This window comes from Petromyzon marinus, chromosome 64 (assembly GCF_048934315.1).
Source record: "Petromyzon marinus isolate PM22_M1 ecotype Great Lakes invasive population chromosome 64, UKy_Petmar_22M1.pri1.0, whole genome shotgun sequence".
NCBI lineage: Eukaryota > Metazoa > Chordata > Hyperoartia > Petromyzontiformes > Petromyzontidae > Petromyzon > Petromyzon marinus.
The window spans coordinates 2,110,648-2,128,916 of NC_133730.1; the positions used below are offsets into that span (position 1 = coordinate 2,110,648).

Consider the following 18,269-nt stretch of genomic DNA (forward strand, 5'->3'; position numbering starts at 1 on the left):
ACCTAGACTTCGTCTAAATCCTCATCCTAAACCAAGCTCGTTTTTTTTGCCCTCGAACCTCACATAAACCCAATTCACAACGCTGTCCTTAGCCTTAACCCCCTGTGTAAACAAATTCCTCACGTTAATAGCAACTCGCATCACAAACCCACTCCCTCCAACCTGCTCCCAACCCTTCTCCATCATTCACGCGGACCAAGAGGACAGTGGTGTTGGAGTCGACGCGTGAGGAATTCCCTCTCTCTCTCAGGTCGTCGCCACGGTGGTGAGATGTTAAATACCTCGCCCGGTATACAAGAGGTCATGATTTGAAGCTTTCGAGACTGTGCAGGAATCCATACTCTTTGGTTCTTTCGGTAAAGTCACGTAGGTAGCAAAATCAAATAATACTGAAAAAAAATTTCACAACTGCTGGATTATTATTTTTTTTCCGCCTGAAGACGACCGCTTGTGTCGCGATGGAAACGTCGGGATTTTTTTTGTTTTATTTTATTTTTTAACCTACCTCACTTTACCGAGAGAAACAAAGAGCAAGAGGCCGTGGGTTCGATCCCAACCCTGACGCCTATTCTATTTTGGAATGTGCGCGTCTCTCGCTCTCCCTCCCCCGCGGTCGCGTGGAATTTTCTTCGGGTCCTCCGGTTTTTCCCTCCCATCATTTGTGGCCAGGTCTCTTTTGAGGTAGCGCCCTTTAGCTCGGTGTGTCTTACCTGGTAAACAAAAAAAAATACATATAATAGTTGCCATGCTCCATGTAACTTGCAAAGGTTACGGAGCTTTATCTGGTTTCGCCGTCGACTGGCGAGCGGCTTTCGTTGGTCGACGTTTAAAGGCGGGGGACGGTGGGGGGGGGGGACACACCGCGAGTGTTTCGTCAGCGGCGGACAGCTGCCCCATTGCGGGGCTCGTTCTAAAAATAGATGCGGGGAAGGCGAACTGTGAACGCTTCGTGCGGGTCGTGAGAACGGGTTTTCTTTTTGCGGTGTGCGTACACCCGCGCGCCCGCACGTGGGTAGCATCGCGTAGAGTTGCGCGAAGTTCTTTGCGAGCGAGCGAGCGGGCGGGCGGGCGTCACAGGCATGCGGAGTGGTGGCGGAGCTGTGGCCTCATCTGCCCCGGCCACCACCGCTCAAGCCGAGGGCCAGGCCTAACCAGGAGAGGGGAAGCGGCCCGTTAAGCGCTGCCTCTATTGTGCACGGTGCCTGTGACCAAATCGACCCCGGGGTGCGCCCGGCACGAAATTACACGTCACGATTCAACGATTATCGCGATGTCAGTTTCCCGTATTTTTTTATATATATAATTGCGTCTTACAATTTCATCGTCTTGTTTTGACGCTTTAAAGCGCTTTTGAGTAGGAACGCGGATTGCTTAAACGTTCTTCAACTGTGGTTCACTCAACACAAAACCTGCCACGAGCCTTGCAATGAGTGCAACTTGACCATCGATAAAACTCTTAGCACGCTCGTGCTTTCAGAAATATATCACGGCGTGTAACCACCACGCGGCCAATTTACTCAGGAACCCGTTCTGCGCAGCAATACTTGAATGGGGTAATAGCTGGACATTTTTTAACGTCATTTAACTACACGTCACGATATAAAATGAATCTGAAACCTTTTCAATTGTCTCGTCTGTAACCTTGACAGGTGGGTGAAGTGTTGAAGGGCAGGAATAAGTTTTACCCTTTTAACTGGCAACCTATTCCTATATCTTGTTACTGGCAAAGGAGGTCTCATAATGTTGAAGGGCATTTAAGAGAGCGACGGGAATCACAACGCGACGATGTTCCGCACAACGGACGGCGCGATAACCGTGGATCGTGCGACCTGATCATCTCGCCCACTCGCCTGTCCCGCTCGCGCAGGCTCAGCGGGCCGGAGCGGAACTCCGGGCCCGGCGGGGATGCCGGGCCGCGGCATGAACGTGGGCTTCTTGCTCGTGAAGCACAGCCAGACGGACGGCGTGCCCATGTGCCCCGTGGGCATGGGCCGAGTGTGGGACGGCTTCAGCCTGCTGTACGTGGAGGGCAGCGAGAAGGCCCACAACCAGGACCTGGGTGCGTGGTCCATCGCTCCGAGCACGCTCGCCGCCCACCGACACTCCTCCGCATCGTCATCATCGCCATCGCTAAACCATACGTCGTCACGATAAAGGCTCGGGAGCCTCTCCGAGTGGAGTTTGTTTGTTCTCTCTCTCCAGGTTCTCCCGTTTCCTTCAGTAGCTAAAAAAACATCAAATGTAACTGGTATTGGCCAAACATCCCAAATGCTGAGAGATTATGCACACACAGCAACATCGCTCTGACTGCGAAAACTTGGCAGGACCCTCCTGAAAATTATTCTGGATACTCAGTGGGGCGTTGCTGGCATATGCGCGCCTAACGCACAAAATAATAAGAATAATTTGGCCTCTCTCGAGGCTGTGCTTTGGCTCTCGGACCTGGACATGGAATTGTGAGTAACTGTGCGAAGCCGTACACAAGAACGAATCATTCACAATCACACTGCCACGACCCTTGATCTTTGCATTGGAGTCCTGACGCACTGTTGAACTAACCACACGGGCCGTGCGTGTGCGGCGTTGACCTTTGTGCCCGGGAAGCGAAGCGTAGTTGTTCGTAACCAGCGAGAAATGTTATTATTCGTAAAAATATATTTTTATCACAGTTGCTAAGCACACTGTAAACAATTCCCAAAACGCCAAGCGGTCAGCAACAAATAGCACTTCATGAATCAAATATTTTTTGGGTCAGATCGTCGTGTGAGTAAAATGTTCGTCGTACACCCTTCCTCCGGCCGACAAGGCAAATTAATAAAGTTGTCACGTGATGAACAAACACGCCAATGTATCGCTGCTTCAGCAGCAGCACCAGCGGCAGTGTTCTTGTTGGAGAGCGATTCTCAACATTTAGTAATTGAGTGCGGACGTTTCGCTGGTAGTTACAGCCAACATCATCATCACGCATTTGCCAAAATATGAAAACGTCCTCCAGTCTTAGGCCTTATTAATGTTTTTTGTCAGTTTAGGCCACGTAACGACCTGGCCCGAAGTTTTTCCGTGTAAACCCTCCACTACCGGACAGAGCCAAATAAGTTACACGTTCCTGTATTGCTACACAATCACGAAACATAATATTGGCTGCGAAATCCTACACGTTCAGTTAGCACAAGCTTAGAGTGAACACGTGTATTCAATTGAGTGAGGTTATAAGAACTTGGGGGAAAGAGACAGAGGGAGATTCCATTGTGGAGCAGTGCGATGGAAGAAGCAGCAGAGAGAAGTCTTGTGACCTGCAGTGTGGTGAGTGGGTGGGTAGGTGAGTGGGTGAGTGAGTGCATTGTGACCTGCAGCATGGTGACTGGGTGAGTGAGTGGGTGAGTGGATGGGTGAGTGGGTGGGTGGGTGAGTGAGTGGGTGTGTGAGTGGGTGAGCGGGTGAGTGGGTGAGTGGGTGGATGGGTAAATGGGTGGGTGAGTATGCGCGTGGGTTAGTGGGTGAGTGGGTGAATGAGTGGATGAGTTGGTGGGTGGTTAAGTGCGTGGGTGGGTGAGTTGGTGAGTGGGTGAGTGAGTGGGTGGGTGAGTGGGTGGGTGGGTGGGTAGGTGGGTGGGTGAGTGAGTGCGTTGTGACCTGGAGCGTGGTGAGTGGGAAGATGAGTGGGTGAGTGAGTGAGTAGACGGGTGAGTGGGTGGGTGGGTGAGTGGGTGGGTGAGTGGGTGAGTGGGTGAGTGAGTGTGTGAGTGGATGAGTAAGTGAGTGAGTGGGTGGGTGAGTGGGTGAGTGAGTGCATTGTGACCTGGAGCGTGGTGAGTGGGAAAATGAGTGGGTGAGTGGGTGGGTGAGTGAGTGGGTGAGTGGATAGGTGGGTGGGTGAGTGAGTGGGTTGGTGGGTGGGTGGATGAGTGAGTGGGTGGGTGGGTGGATGAGTGAGTGGGTGAGTGAGTGAGTGAGTTGATGAGTGGGTGAGTGAGTGAGTGGGTGGGTGGGTGAGTGGGTGAGTGAGTGTGTTGTGACCTGCAGTGTGGTGCTTGGACACTACTATTGGGACGAAACAATCTGGCAGCTGCTGTTTTCCTTGCGTGGTTGTGCTTCCCGCTTCTACGGGGCACTTCCCGCTGACTAAAGGCCACGCTCGTTCGATGGGGAAGCCCGCTCGCCCACGCCATTCCCTGTTCCTCCCACGCTGCCCACGATGGTTTGCGCTTCCCTCCTCTGCATGCACAATGCATACGCCTGGCGTTGGGGAACAGTGGTGCAGTGGTTGGCTCACAGCGCTACGAACCCAGCGACCTTAAATTGATTCCCGGCTGTGGCCAACATCAGGGGCGAATGATAACCTAACCGGGCCTGGATGTCAAAACAACACCCAGCCTAAAAAATCCGGGACAGTCATCTCTGCTTGACGTCCTATTGACAAATGCCCCTCACAATTTCACACTGACTGGTGTTCTGGGTAATAACCTTAGTGATCACTCCTTCATTTTTTGGGGTGAGATCATCAGCCAGACCCAAGCCCCCCTAAATTGGTTGAGAAGCACTCTATGAGACACTTCAGCACTCAGGCATTTACTAATGATGTGCTTCACTCGGATATTGACAAGGTCTGTGATATCCCCAACCTGACTACGGCTTGGGAGACCTTCAGGTACACGTTTCTCCAAATTCTTAACAAACATGCTCCGTTGGTTAGATTTTAAACTAAAGGCAACCGCCCACCATGGTTTGATCCTTTGATTACAAAGCTTATGAAAACTAGGGAGAAGGCTAGGGCATGTGCTCAGAAAAGTAATTTGGTCAATGACTGGCTAGAATACAGGATTTTAAGGAATAGATGCGTCAAAAAAATACGGCATGCAAAAAATGCCTACTTTTCCTCCACTCTCCTGGAATCACATGGAAATGCCAGGATTTTATGGAAAACAATTAAATGTATCGAAAAGGCATCCAAAACAGACAATCTGCCCGTTGAGCTTAACCGAAATGGGGAATATTTTTCAGATCCCAAAAAAATAGTTGACAATTTTAACCTTCATTTTTCTGAAGCTGGTAATCTTTTTGATAATGTATTGGGAGTCACCCCTGCTCATGCAAATTCCTACACCCCTGTCCAAACATTAAACGAATTTAGTTTCCAGCCAATCCACGAAAGTGGATTGCTCTATTGACTGTTGGTCACCTAATATACAAACCTATAGCCCATATTTTCAACCTGTCCATCAAAGAAGCATCAGTTCCTCTAGAATGGAAACATTCCTATGTCCGTCCACTTCACAAAGGGGGCCCTAAAGATGATCCAAATAACTACCGACCTATCTAAATTTTGTCCCCGTTGATGAAAATGTTTGAAAAATTATTGACCTACCAAATTAACAGTTTCCTGTCCACCAACAATCTACTACATCTAAAACAATCTGGGTTCCGAAAAAAATACAGCACCACATCTGCTGCATTATACTCTCTGAATCACATTTACAGTAGCCTTGATAATAAGCAGTACTGTGCCTGTCTTTTTCTAGACCTGTCCAAAGCTTTTGATACAGTAGACCACAACACCCTGCTTAGTAAACTAAGTTGCCTCGGTTTTTCCAAAAACGCAGTAAAATGGTTACAAAATTACCTCTTTTCTCGACCCAAACTGTATTCACAGATGGTTAGAGGTCAAACAGTGTTAAGATAACAAAAGGGGTTCCACAGGGTTCCATCCTCGGCCCCCTCTTGTTCTCTCTTTATGTCAATGACTTGGGCACTGACCTGGATCATTCCAGGGTAAATCTTTTTGCAGATGAGACGATACTGATTACTGCTGGCTGCTCTCCGGATGACGTGATTGCTAAGCTACAGGGTGATTTCAGCAAACTACAACATCAGCTAGTTGCTCTTAAACTAGACCTGAATACCTCCAAAACCAAGGTGCTATGCTTCTCACCAGGACTAAAACAGGCAGTTATTTTTCCCCAATTACATTCCTTAAATAATTATCAAATAGAGCAAGTCAATATCTATAAGTATCTTGGGGTCATCCTGGATTAAAAACCGAATTTTGAAGATCACATTTATTATATTGGTAAAAAGACAACATTTTAAATTGGTTTTCTGTATCGACACAAGCACGGCTTCCCCCAAATGTTCCGTTTGGAATTGATAAAAGCTACCATACTGCCTCTACTTGACTACTGTGACATCGTGTATAAATCAGCCCCAAGTACTGTACTGAAGAATCTTGATTCCATCTATCACTCGGCCTTAAGATTTACATTGAACTGCCCATATAGGACTCACCACTGTGATTTCTACATTGGGTCAAACTTAACATCTCTTAATATTTGATGGCTTGTGCACCAGATGTTATTTATTCACGATGTACTTACAAAGAAATCCGCAGACTACCTGCTGGATCTCCTCTCTGTTTCAAAGAACAAATTTGACCTCAGGTCTTCGCTCATTTACCAGCTTCACATTCCCTATTGCCGTACAAAAACTGGAGCAAGGGCCTTTGCTATTGATGCCCCCAGGGTCTGGAATGCTATTGCCAATAAACTGCAACTTGAATTGCTACCAATGAGATCTTCTCTCAAAACTGCTCTAGAGGAGTTGTCCACCCCTAGCTGCCACTGCTATTCATTGGCGTAAAATAAAATAAAATGTTTCACTCCGGATGACGCTGCAAAGTATTATCTGTATTTTGATTTAGCGTGCTGATCTTAAAGGTGCATTGAAAAATTTGATTCTCCGACTGATGCTTCTGTTGTTGTGGAGTAACTCAAGCAGCCAGCTATTGCTCTAGGATTTGGTGTTACATGTTATTTATGTAGTTTAATGTAAAAATTCGGTCACAGTCCCTGTGATCACTGTTACGTTGCAATTATGGCTTTATTTTTTGTTGATTTCGAAAAGTTTTTGGTTTGCACATGTTTGTTTTGTTGTAGTACGGAGACTGACGGCCTTAATCTAAGTTTTCTTGTGGTTGTTGTTGTTGGACTTACATCCCACTGGGATTTTTTTGCACACAGCGTTGGTGTACGGTGCTTTTTTCAGGAATATTTTGCTGTTTTTTTTCATGGATTTTCTGTTTGCACAGTCACATAGTCACTTTAAGATGTTTTTCTTGTTCGTGTTTTAGTTTTTTTGTTTGTTGTGGTTGCACCCGATTCAAGAGCCGAATGGCTCACAGGGCTATACCAAAATAAATAAACTGAAACTGAAAACGTCCATTCAATTTAAAATTCGTATCTCGTGGGGTGCGTAAAAAACAGTACTTGGCGAGAGAAAGGTAGCCCAGGCATGGTGCGTATCACACCACCCCGTTTTGCGCTGTGCTAGAATTCATAGGTGCTCACTAACAGCACTTGCTCCAACAGTCTGTGAGTTTATACGGGGGATCTCTGTCTTTGTGTAGGGAGTGCCCACGTTCCCCACGTGGCCGCACGTGCGAATGACTCATTGTCGATTGTTGAGCCTGGCGGATAGTGAACCACGCTGCGCGGTGGTGATTCCGGTTCCCATCGCTGTCCGTCGGTTTCGACCGCGCCTCAAGATGCTTCGCGAACACAGTGGGAATATTTATTCTCCAGAGATAGAGGCAGTCAGTCACAGGCAGAAACTGTGGGTGGGGAGGGGGAGGGCGGGGAACCGGAAGCGCTGATGGCTGGGGCAAGAGAGTTCCAGAGCCTTGGGGGGCAGCGGAGGAGAATGAGCGACCTTCCACCAAATGGAGGTCCACCGTGCCACGTGACGTCCCAGTGTGATACACTAGAACAGTGGTTCTCAAAGTGTGGTCCTTTGACCACCAGTGGTCCGTGATGGTCCTTCAGGTGGTCTGCGGGACTGCAGGTTGATCCAGAAATAATGACGTCTACCCTTTTTGTTTTAGACATTAATTCATATTTGACAAATTATATTTAATTAAACTAAATTAAGTTAGGTAAACTACCCTGATTAAACTACCTAAACCCTAAGATAAAATCCCCCCCCCCCATCAAAACCTTATAGCTGCGTAAAATAAATATACATGATTTTCTGGTAATATGAATCATGTTGTATTGCTGGCATTTAGAGAGAGAAGCGATTGCGTTTTGTCACCAGGGCTCAGGGGTTGGGGGGCTCGGTGGTGGTCCACGGAAATGTTTGCATCGGCTGAGCGGTCCGCGGGCCCCAACAAAGTTTGAGAAAGCCTTGCGCTGTACGGAACACCTCGAGATGTACCGCGCAATTCCACGTTACGTTCCATGCGCCGCACAGTCGAAACCCTAACTACCAACGAGACCCAACGTTTCGCGTGACCCCGCCACCGCAACCCCCCCCCCCCACACCAGGGCTGGCCGGCTCCTGCCTGCCGCGCTTCAGCACCATGCCCTTCGTCTACTGCAACATCAACGAGGTGTGCAACTACGCGTCGCGCAACGACAAGTCCTACTGGCTCTCCACGACGGCGCCCATCCCAATGATGCCCGTGGCCGACGACGACATCCGGCCGTACGTCAGCCGCTGCGCGGTGTGCGAGGCTCCGGCGCAGGCCATCGCCGTGCATAGCCAGGACGTGAGCATCCCGCCGTGCCCCGTGGGATACCGCAGCCTCTGGATCGGATACTCCTTCCTCATGGTGAGAGAGAGGCGGGCGGTGGCGGTGGGAATTGGGGGGCTCGCAGAGGTTCCCGGTGAACGTGGAAGGTTTGGGGCACCAACGTCAGTGGACGTTGGACCGACGTCAAAGTTGGCCCGACGTTGCGTGTTTACGGGCGCGAGCCGTAGTGCGGCTTTTTAGTCGTCGTTGATGTTTGTTCGTTTGTGTAACGGTTGCTGTGGACAGGCCCAAAGATACAAAATGCCCAGTGGCCAGAAACTTAACAGCACGGTTGAATTTGTTGTAACGCCGTTACCCACCCCTACTGGACATCTCTGAGAAAGAGCTTTAGAGCTCATCGGATTCCTCCATTATAAATACATTTTCTGATTCTGTAATGCTCTTGTTGTTGGTGTCGGCCTGTAACTTCCCACTGCAGGGCAAAAGTCTTACCCCACACTCTCCCATTCCTCCCTTCCCTTCGTTGCTGCTGGCCGGCAGCAGCCTCCGAACTCTTTGATGTCGGTATTTCTGCTGCCTCCTCTCCCGCTGTCTTCCTCTGCTCACGTTGCTTTCTCTGGGTTTTAATCGCTTGGAGCTTCTCGAATTGAGCAAAGGTTAAAGGGACTTGGGAAACGAGACTGTTGGGAGGGAATTTACCTGCGGTATGGTGGCCGAATACAGAACGTCTGGTTTGCGATTGAATGTGCACACTGTCTGCCACAGCAGACGCCACTCTGCGTGAGTATTCAATACATTTCTGCTGCCCTTCCATTGTAACACGAATCTTTCGTCCTGCTTGACCAATACGGCGCCTGCCTCGGATTGCCGGTTTCGAGTAACCCATCTTTAACCGTTCTTGACGTTTGCTGCATTTTTTTGCATTTAATTACATCGGCGGGTTTTCTTGTGGCCCGGGCCTGCCCTCGATCGTCTGCAAAATCGTCCACGCGTGTCCATTCGTGCCTGCCTCTGCTCAAATCCGTCTCCCTCTTTGCCCACACGTACCCCCACCGCCCCCCTCCAACAGCACACGGCCGCGGGCGCGGAGGGCGGCGGGCAGTCGCTGGCGTCTCCCGGCTCGTGCCTCGAGGACTTCCGCGCCACTCCCTTCATCGAGTGCAACGGAGCCCGCGGCACCTGCCACTTCTTCGCCAACAAGTACAGCTTCTGGCTCACGGCCGTGGAGGAGGCCCAGCAGTTCGCCGACGCGCCGCGCCCGGAGACGCTCAAGGCCGGGCAGCCGCGCACCCGCGTCAGCCGCTGCCAGGTGTGCATGAAGAACCTCTAGCCGGGACGACGCCATCCGCCTGCCCGCCCGCCGGCCACCCACGCGTACGGGCAGACTCGCCGGGCCGCCGGTTCCCCCCCCCCCCCACGCCGTCTCTCTCTCTCGTTCGTCGCACGCGGCTCGGTCGCCTCCGCCGCTGCCGGAGGATTCGCGGCAGTGGTGGCTGGGTTTGGGGGGGGGGGGTCAATGTAAAAACTAGAGAGGTCGGGGGGGGGGGCACGGCACCGTCGATGTTAAGCAAACGTGAGCCAGAGGGAGTCACGATAGGATCGGCTTTCGTCTGCCGTGCATTCTACCTGGGGCTGTCTCACCCCGCCGCCCGTGTGTGGATAGGGTAGGGGCTGTTCATGGTTATGGGATTTCGCCAAACCGGGGATAAGTTTGAAGGAAAAAACGCTACTGGTGCTAAATATTTTACGGACATTTTTTTGACTTGACTAAGAATATAGAAGGGGGGGAGGGGGCTGAGCCTCCAGCTTGGGGTTGCTCAGCCCCCCGGCCCCACCACGCCACCCCTCCACACCCTCTCAGTCCCCCCACGCACCCCAATGACGCTACAGGGCTTAAACCTTGTCTCGGCAGAATCTCCTAAATTATGTTACATCGTCTTGTCGTTGAGCTCGTTTGGACTGCAAAGCAGGTAAAGAGTGTGCTGTGTGCCAGGCTGACCAAAATGTGGCGGCTGTAGGACGCTGTCTGTCGCAAAAGGGGGGTGGGGCGGGAGGGAAGGGGGGTTGGATGGGGGGTGTTGATGCCATCGATGAGGCCCAGGAGGTGCCATGGTACATGAGCCACTCCGTTTGGAGGTTGAGCCTCGACAACGTTCCGAGCGATCGTTCCCAGTTGCCGCTGGCTGCTGCCCGCTTCACGATGCACGGCGCTGGGGGAGTGGCGAGCTCACGGCACACGCACGGCCGTGTGGGTACCGGTGGAAGCGCCAACGCCGCCCGCCGCCACCGTACGGGCAGCTTTGTGTCCGCCCGCTCGTCCCCCAAATCCTAGAGGCGTCAGTTCGTCCGCTACCGCAAGCCGACGTGCGTGGACACCAGCCGGAGTTGTCTCCCCAACGCCGAGGAGGATGTGGGATGGCTCTGGATGCAAACCCAGCGTTACCACTCCAGTCACCACTGTTGTCATCGTCGTCGTCGTCATCCGGACGTGGCCGTTACGGTTGTTGCTTTTGTTGTTGCTTTTGTTGTTGTTTTGTTTGTTGGCGGGGAGACTCGCCTGGGGCCGAGCTTAGCCGCAGGCCACGATGTCGCGACACGCGCGTGCCCACGTGCTCACGCACACACCTACGAATGAATACGCACGTGTATAGGCATACGCATGAGCACGCGTACACACGCATGCATCATAATTACGAAAATGTTATGTTTAGTTTTATATACAGCGTGGTCGTTCATTCGAATTGCATCCCACATTCGCTGATGAACCGAGTGGGAAGGCAACAGCCCAAGCAGTGAGCTGGTACCAACAATAGCCCACGCTCTACAGTGCTCTATATATTGAGATGTTTCCAGCCAATCAGCGAGTGTCCATACATATTGGAGGAAACTGGAGCATCTGGAGAAACCCCCCTTGTGCGCAAGGGACCAAAGAAGGGACAGATTATATTTAAAACTAAACTTTTTATTTTATCAGGTGAGGCCCACTGAGCTATGTAGCTCATTTTTAGAAGCGACAAATGATAGCTCAACGAAGTGGTTTATCACGCGGGAAATTCTAGTAGCCAAATACTCTCGCTGCTTCCACCGGTGCTGGATTACAAGCCACGTGCGTAGCCACCACCGCCCGGCTACATGCATGCTCAGACACTCATGCGTGTGTACACGCGTATACATGCGTGTGTACACGTGTAGGCATGCGTGTGTACACGTGTAGAAATGCGTGCACTGAGACATGTGTTAGCGATCGCTGCATTGAGCCACTGATAGTGACAATCATGCCAATAGTTCAAGAATGTTATGGAGGCATAAAAATGGGCGCAGGCGTTACAGCTCCCCGATGTGTATTCGGTGCGGTATGGCCTTGTGTTGCGCGTCACGATGTCCGACGTTTCGCCCCACGTGCTGGGAGCTTCCTGAAGAAGCGTGTGAAGCGAAACCTCAGACAACACTCGGTACAACCCTAAAAATACATCCGAGAGCTGTACGGCGGCACAACCGCGATAACCCCGCGCAGTTTGAACTCCGGCCTTCGTGCAGCCACAGCAGCAGCGTCAGGGCGCCCTGAGCCAAAGCCATGAAGAGCGACGATCAACGCCTACAGCTTGACAGCAGAGTCCCTGTGATGGCCACACCGAGGATGATAATCGCACTCAGCCAAAGAGCAGGGAGGTGCGAGAGATCGTCGTCGTCGTTATAGACACCGGGCAGTTTGCTTGCCGATATCGCGGTCCACATTTGCCAAATATGAAATAGTACCCGCCAAAAAAACTCAGTTGGCGATTACGCTATGCAATGGTCACCTACCTACTGCAACAACAAACAATCGATGAGACTCGGTGAGGCTTTCCTGGGTAAACAAGCATAATAATAGTCATAAAATTACCGTTATTTATTATTTATAGCATTGCCCCCCGTGCTGGGGTTAATTGAGATAACAAAAACTCAGCACGGTCGTCAATGAGACTGTGGCCTTGAGAATAAGAGACGGCGTTTTTGGTGATGGCCCCTCTATTCGCACCACGAATCTGTGTGTGCTTGTGAAGTGTTCTTGACGAACGTGGTGAGTTTATTTTTGTTATTGTGCTTGTTCACCACTGCCATCGCAGCAGCAGCAGCATCACCAAATGCTTTCTTTTTAATTGACTAAGGAAGAGATTGCAGTCCGCATGCAACGTGCTGAAACAATTGCCACGCAAATTTTGATGTAAAGCTTTCGTGACTGCAGGGATTCATATTCTTGGTTCTTTCGGTAAAGTCACGTAGAAGGGAAACAATAAAATAATACAATTATAAAACAATACAATTCTCACGATGTTTCGACTGCAACACAAGCAATCATCATCAGGTTTTCACACCTGCAATCATCCGATTTTCACACCTGATGATGATTGCTTGTGTTGCAGTCGAAACGTCGTGAGAATTGTATTGTTTTATATTTTTATTATTTTATTGTTTCCCTTCTACGTGACTTTACCGAAATAACCAAGAATATAGATGGACTCGTCCATCTGAATAACTGCCAAATCGCTCTCCGTGGTGCTAACGTTAAAAAACCGCCACTTTTTTCAAATTTTCTTGCTGTGGTTTTCACACCTGATGATGATTGCTTGTGTTGCAGTCGAAACGTCGTGAGAATTGTATTGTTTTATATTTTTATTATTTTATTGTTTCCCTTCTATGTGACTTTACCGAAAGAACCAAGAATATAATTGCCACGTAGGCAATATATACACGAAGCAAACTCCAACAAACAGAATTGAAAACGCGAAAATGCTCTGGAGAGAGTGGCAGACCCATGGCCATGCTTCCCCCTGTACCTGCATAACTACAGGCAGGCGCACTGTCGTAATGAATGCCGAGTTCAAGCCCGGGTTATGTGGCAATATAGCCAGGTTATTCAGGTGCTTTATAAAACATAGAGTATTTCAATTCAATTGTGCTGTATACATATTCGGCCGTGCTCATTTAAACTCTGTATACCATTATATATATTTCTAAAGTTACGCGCCACTGAGTACAGGCAGACCTCTCTTAACGCTAACCCCGCTCTTAGCGCTACTCTGCTCAATGCTGACTCTTTGTCCTGGAGAAGAAAAATAAATGTTACTTGCAAAAAAACTATATTTGACATAATGTGGACAGCGCTCACGAGTGAGAGCAGGCAGCCAGCCACCCCGTCGTTCGCTCAGCCAATATAGCAGCCAATAACAAAAAGTCAACACGATCGTCAATATCTGCCCAAAAATCTCTCTATATATACAGGCATTCCTCTATGTACGAACATTCGACTTACGAACTTTCAAGAGATACGAGCAAACCTGTCCGTGTGTCCAGTTGCCAGTCGTAAGTTCAATCGCCGTGCAATAGATGGCGGTGCTCGCATCAATATCTGCAGAACATGAAGAATCAGTGGCGTCTACATCTACAAGGAGATTATACAGCTTTCAAAGCCATTCCCCGTGTTTAGTGTGCATGCCGTACAACATGTTTGCAAGCGACAGGACTAAAATTGGACTTCGAACAAATTGCCTTATGAACAGACCTCTGGAACCTAACTCGTTCGTAAGTAGAGGAGTCCCTGTAAATATAATAGGTGACATAGCAGAGAGATGATCCGAGCTGTGATTGGATGTAATCCATCACATGTAGCTTATTTCAACTCAAATCTCATTCACTGTAACCTGAACGCTTTAATTCGGCAAAGTGTCGATGAATGTAGACAATGTTATCCTGTTTGTGAGTAAAATACTTGTTTTTTTTGGAAGGGCTATATATCTTTTTAATCCACTCTTTAGAATTTCAAAACAACTTTTATTCGGTAAGATTATCAGATAACAAAAAGTACATTTACAAAGCCAACTGGTGACTCCGCAACACCGCAGCAGCAGCCCACAGGCTTTGTATGAATCAGTGTTACACGTGTCTTGTAAATCGTACGCCGCATTCCGTGTGTAATTTTACTCTTTAGAAGACATATATTTTTGAAATTGCAAAGGGTAAGACGTTTGACTCGCTGGCAAGTTTATCTAAAATGTTCAGTGACGTGCTCTTCGCAGATAGGGTTGTGTGGCCGCTTGAGACTGTACGGAGATGCTTTATTTTTTTATTTTGATGATATTTTATCTTCTGCTTGGTAGCCCATCGTCGTAAGCGACGATGGCAAAAGTATGCCACGTCGCTTGTGGACGATAATAGTACATCGGACAGTAAGAGTATCGTGCAGTTCGCTCTAGGTTGGCGGGTCTCGATACGTTTCACTCTCATTGGGGCTCAACGGCAAGTTATCATCCCTCACCCTAGCAAAAAAATGCCAGGGTGAGCAGCGCGTAGCGATTTAAGGTGATGACTTCTGATGAGGGTGAAATCCTCCCTCCGTCACTGCCTGAATTCTCTCCCGGCAGGCCTGTTGGCTTAAACTGCTGCATAATAATTAAGCTTGCCAGCGAATATCAAGTACCCTTTATTTTTCATGTTTTGTTTATATAAAGCTCGCTGAAGCGGTATTATCAAAATGTAAGTTTATTATATGCCTATCGGATGAAATATGTAAAGCCATGTTGTATGCAGTTCATCGCGATTGCGTTTTGCGAGTGCCAAGTCGTTCTTTTGCCAGCTCTCGGGCATTGTGCTACCACTTTTAACCTCGGCTGCCAGTGGCCCCGATGTGTTTAACAGCCTGCACTGGCATTTCCAATCGCCGCGTTATACTTCATCAGTGGCCATACCCCTGTAAGGGAACATTCTATCAGCTGTTGAGCATGCGCCTCCGAGGAAGCTAAAGAGGTCCCAGGACGCTGGGTTACTTTGAAAACTACCAGAGGTGATACTTGAATCATGGCCCGGTGAACTGACTTAGGTATGTTCTGGCAGTTGCTACCATAGGGCTATATCCAAATAAAAGTGTTTTTTTCTTTTTGGAATATTTACCAAGCTGAATAAATTTTAAAAAACTCAACTATTTGTATTTTACGAGGTAAGGCCCACTGAGCTATGTAGCTCTTTTTCCTAATCGTCCTGGCCACAAATGATAGCTCAACGAAGTGGCTTATCACGTGGAAATGTATAGCTGCCAAATACTCTAAACGCGTGTTTCTAAACGTGGAGGGGAAAAGCAGAGGACCCGGAGAAAAATCCACTCGACACAGGGAAAACATGCAAACTGCAAATATACAGCAGGCGTCAGGGTCACGATCGAACCCACGACCTCCTGTATGCCAGACCAGGTAATTCACATCTCGCCATCATTGTTTTTTGTGCAATCATCGAGGTAAATTTGAGACATTTTTTTACATCGGTGGCTAAAACTCAGATCTCGTTATTTCCTATCCTTGGGCGATCCTTCGGCCAACTTCTTGATCGCAGAGTGCGTCCACGTGGCTGAATGAGGCAATTGAGAAATTGGGCATCCATGGAATTTATGATTAAACTTAAATACATTTTTAATCCAGAGCTCCAGTCAGATTAACTTTTTACTCAAGTTGCTGGAATAAATGAGAAGTGACCTCATGGCCGATGGCCAGGGAATTTCAGAATCTTGTCCCAATTTGGGCATTGAGTAGAGGTGTCAAATTATGCACACAATGTGATGCGAACTATACAGTATGCGGCTCTGCAGAAGCACGCTCCACGTCTAATTCGATCAATTAAGGCTTCCTTGCCACTGTGTTTTCCAAATTTGGTTAGAATTTCCAGTTGTGTCCAATTACGTATTAGGCAGATGGTCTGGCATAGGGCTTAGTTGCCACATATCCCTCCGTGCCACGATGTAATTGTGTTTTTCTTGCTGTAAAAGTATTAGGCGTGCGTGTTTCATGGAGCGTCGCATCATGAATTAAATTGATTCTTATGCTCGTCACGATATGTGCATTCAATTTTGCGTGTAGTCCTCGATACGTTTATGGTTTATGCGAATGATCTGTAAATGGAACGCTAATGCCACGTTTTTAGGCAAATTGAAAAAGAAAAAATGTAAAATTGTACAAATTAGTTGAAAAAATGTTCCAAAAAGCTTCACAAAAAATGTATTACTGAATCAAAATCACAACCCCTCAAACCATGATAATCAAAATCACAACTCCTGAAACCATGACAATCAAAATCACAACTAAAATCATTACCATCAAAATCACAACTCCTGAAACCGTTCAATCAAAATGATAACCCCTGTAACCATGACAATCAAAATCACAACTCCTGAAACCGTGACAATCAAAATGATAACCCCTGAAACCGTGACAATCAAAATCACAACCCCTGAAACCATTACCATCAAGCTCACAACCCCTGAAACCATTATCATCAAAATCACAACCCCTGAAACCGTGACAATCAAAATCACAACCCCTGAAACCGTGACAATCAAATTGCTGGGCGTGGGGTGAACTGTGGCATGGCTAAATAAATACGCGAAACCAAATTGTTCACAAACTTCACCAATTGCACTCGTTCGGCAGTCGCGCAGCAGCCGCAGCCTCCAGGACACTTCATCGCGTTTGCCTCGTCCACATTATGAGCTCGCGTTTCCAGGAATGCGCTCATCCCTGAAAGCAGCAGCAGCAGAGAGAGCCCCGACGAAGCATCCGCGTGGTGCCAGATGCCCCACTGCCCACCCGTGCGATGGGCCTCTGGAAGTTTGGCAAGCGGCACGCAGATGCACGTCACGCACGCGCACACGCGTGCGCTCTCGCCAGTTGCTTGAGAACGGCCTGCGGAAGTTGACGTTCAAGAACCACTTCTGAGATCTCCTGCGAGTAACCTCTTTGTCACACTTAGGGGGAGCATTATTCCACATGCCCTGTTCGTTTGCATGACAGTCACATAAAAAAATGTGTTATTCTCAAATCTATCATTTAACCAAAATTCAATTAAAGACTACAATTAATATGATTTGTATTGCCGTTGGTAACCAGGCTGAGACCATCAACTCCCAGCACTTTGAAACCCGGTTTAATCACGGGTGGCTGAACCCCGCATCCAACCCGGGGAATCTCAGACATGTCGGTTCAGTGTCTCCGACCTCCTGAGCCGGGCAGCCACCTCGCCAAACCCACTCTCCTCCGTGCGCTGTCACCACTATCAGGCGCAGTTAGTTGAGCTGATACCACAAACCGTTTCGGCCTTCGCGATCAGCGGTGTCATTGGGCCCGCGCCTTACGCTCGCACGGGCGGGGAGGGAGGAGGACTGGTTTGAAGAGTCGGACTGGTCACCTGGAAGCGATGTAACCCCTCTATTTGATATCGTGGCCCCAGGCTGTAAGTGCCCCGTGTTCCGACTCTTGCACGTACTGCCCGTGATACCCGAATAAGAGATCAGCAAGGAAACGTTTTATTTGTGTTTGGTATCATTGGCACCGTGTCAGATTTTATCCACGGAATCGGTGTTCGGACACGTGGATTTGAAGTCAAGTACGTATCTAAGGATGCATCGACTCCTCGATCGAAATCTATTCTTATGCCATTTGCCACGGGCGTTGTGGACCGTGCACAGGAATGTAGGCCTATCTAGTTAATTGACCACTACGCTACTGCACCCACAAACAACACATCATTTAGCCCTATGACTGTTGGGGCTGTTAGCGAGCACCTATTAAGGCACTCGCAGCGCAAGAGGGGATGGTGTTGGCCACAACACCACGCCTGGCCGCCTTTGTCTCCCCAGTGCTGGTTATGTGTTACACACCGCAACAGGCACTCATTTAAGGCTGCGTCGACCGTGGGGAGGACCCATGACTGGTTCAAATATACT

At 48.8% G+C, this 18,269-nt stretch overlaps 1 protein-coding gene across 1 annotated transcript in view; it reads left to right on the forward strand.

Moving 5' to 3' along the window:
• Positions 1-16,379, forward strand: part of LOC116956298 (uncharacterized) — a 170,081-nt gene extending 153,702 nt beyond the window's left edge. Inside the window, exons 46-48 of the mRNA XM_076054022.1 lie at positions 1,868-2,059; positions 8,316-8,602; positions 9,594-16,379. Coding sequence (XP_075910137.1) covers positions 1,868-2,059; positions 8,316-8,602; positions 9,594-9,854 — 740 coding nt within the window. The 3' untranslated portion in view covers positions 9,855-16,379. The remainder of the gene's footprint in view (positions 1-1,867; positions 2,060-8,315; positions 8,603-9,593) is intronic.
• The last annotated feature ends 1,890 nt before the right edge of the window (positions 16,380-18,269 follow it).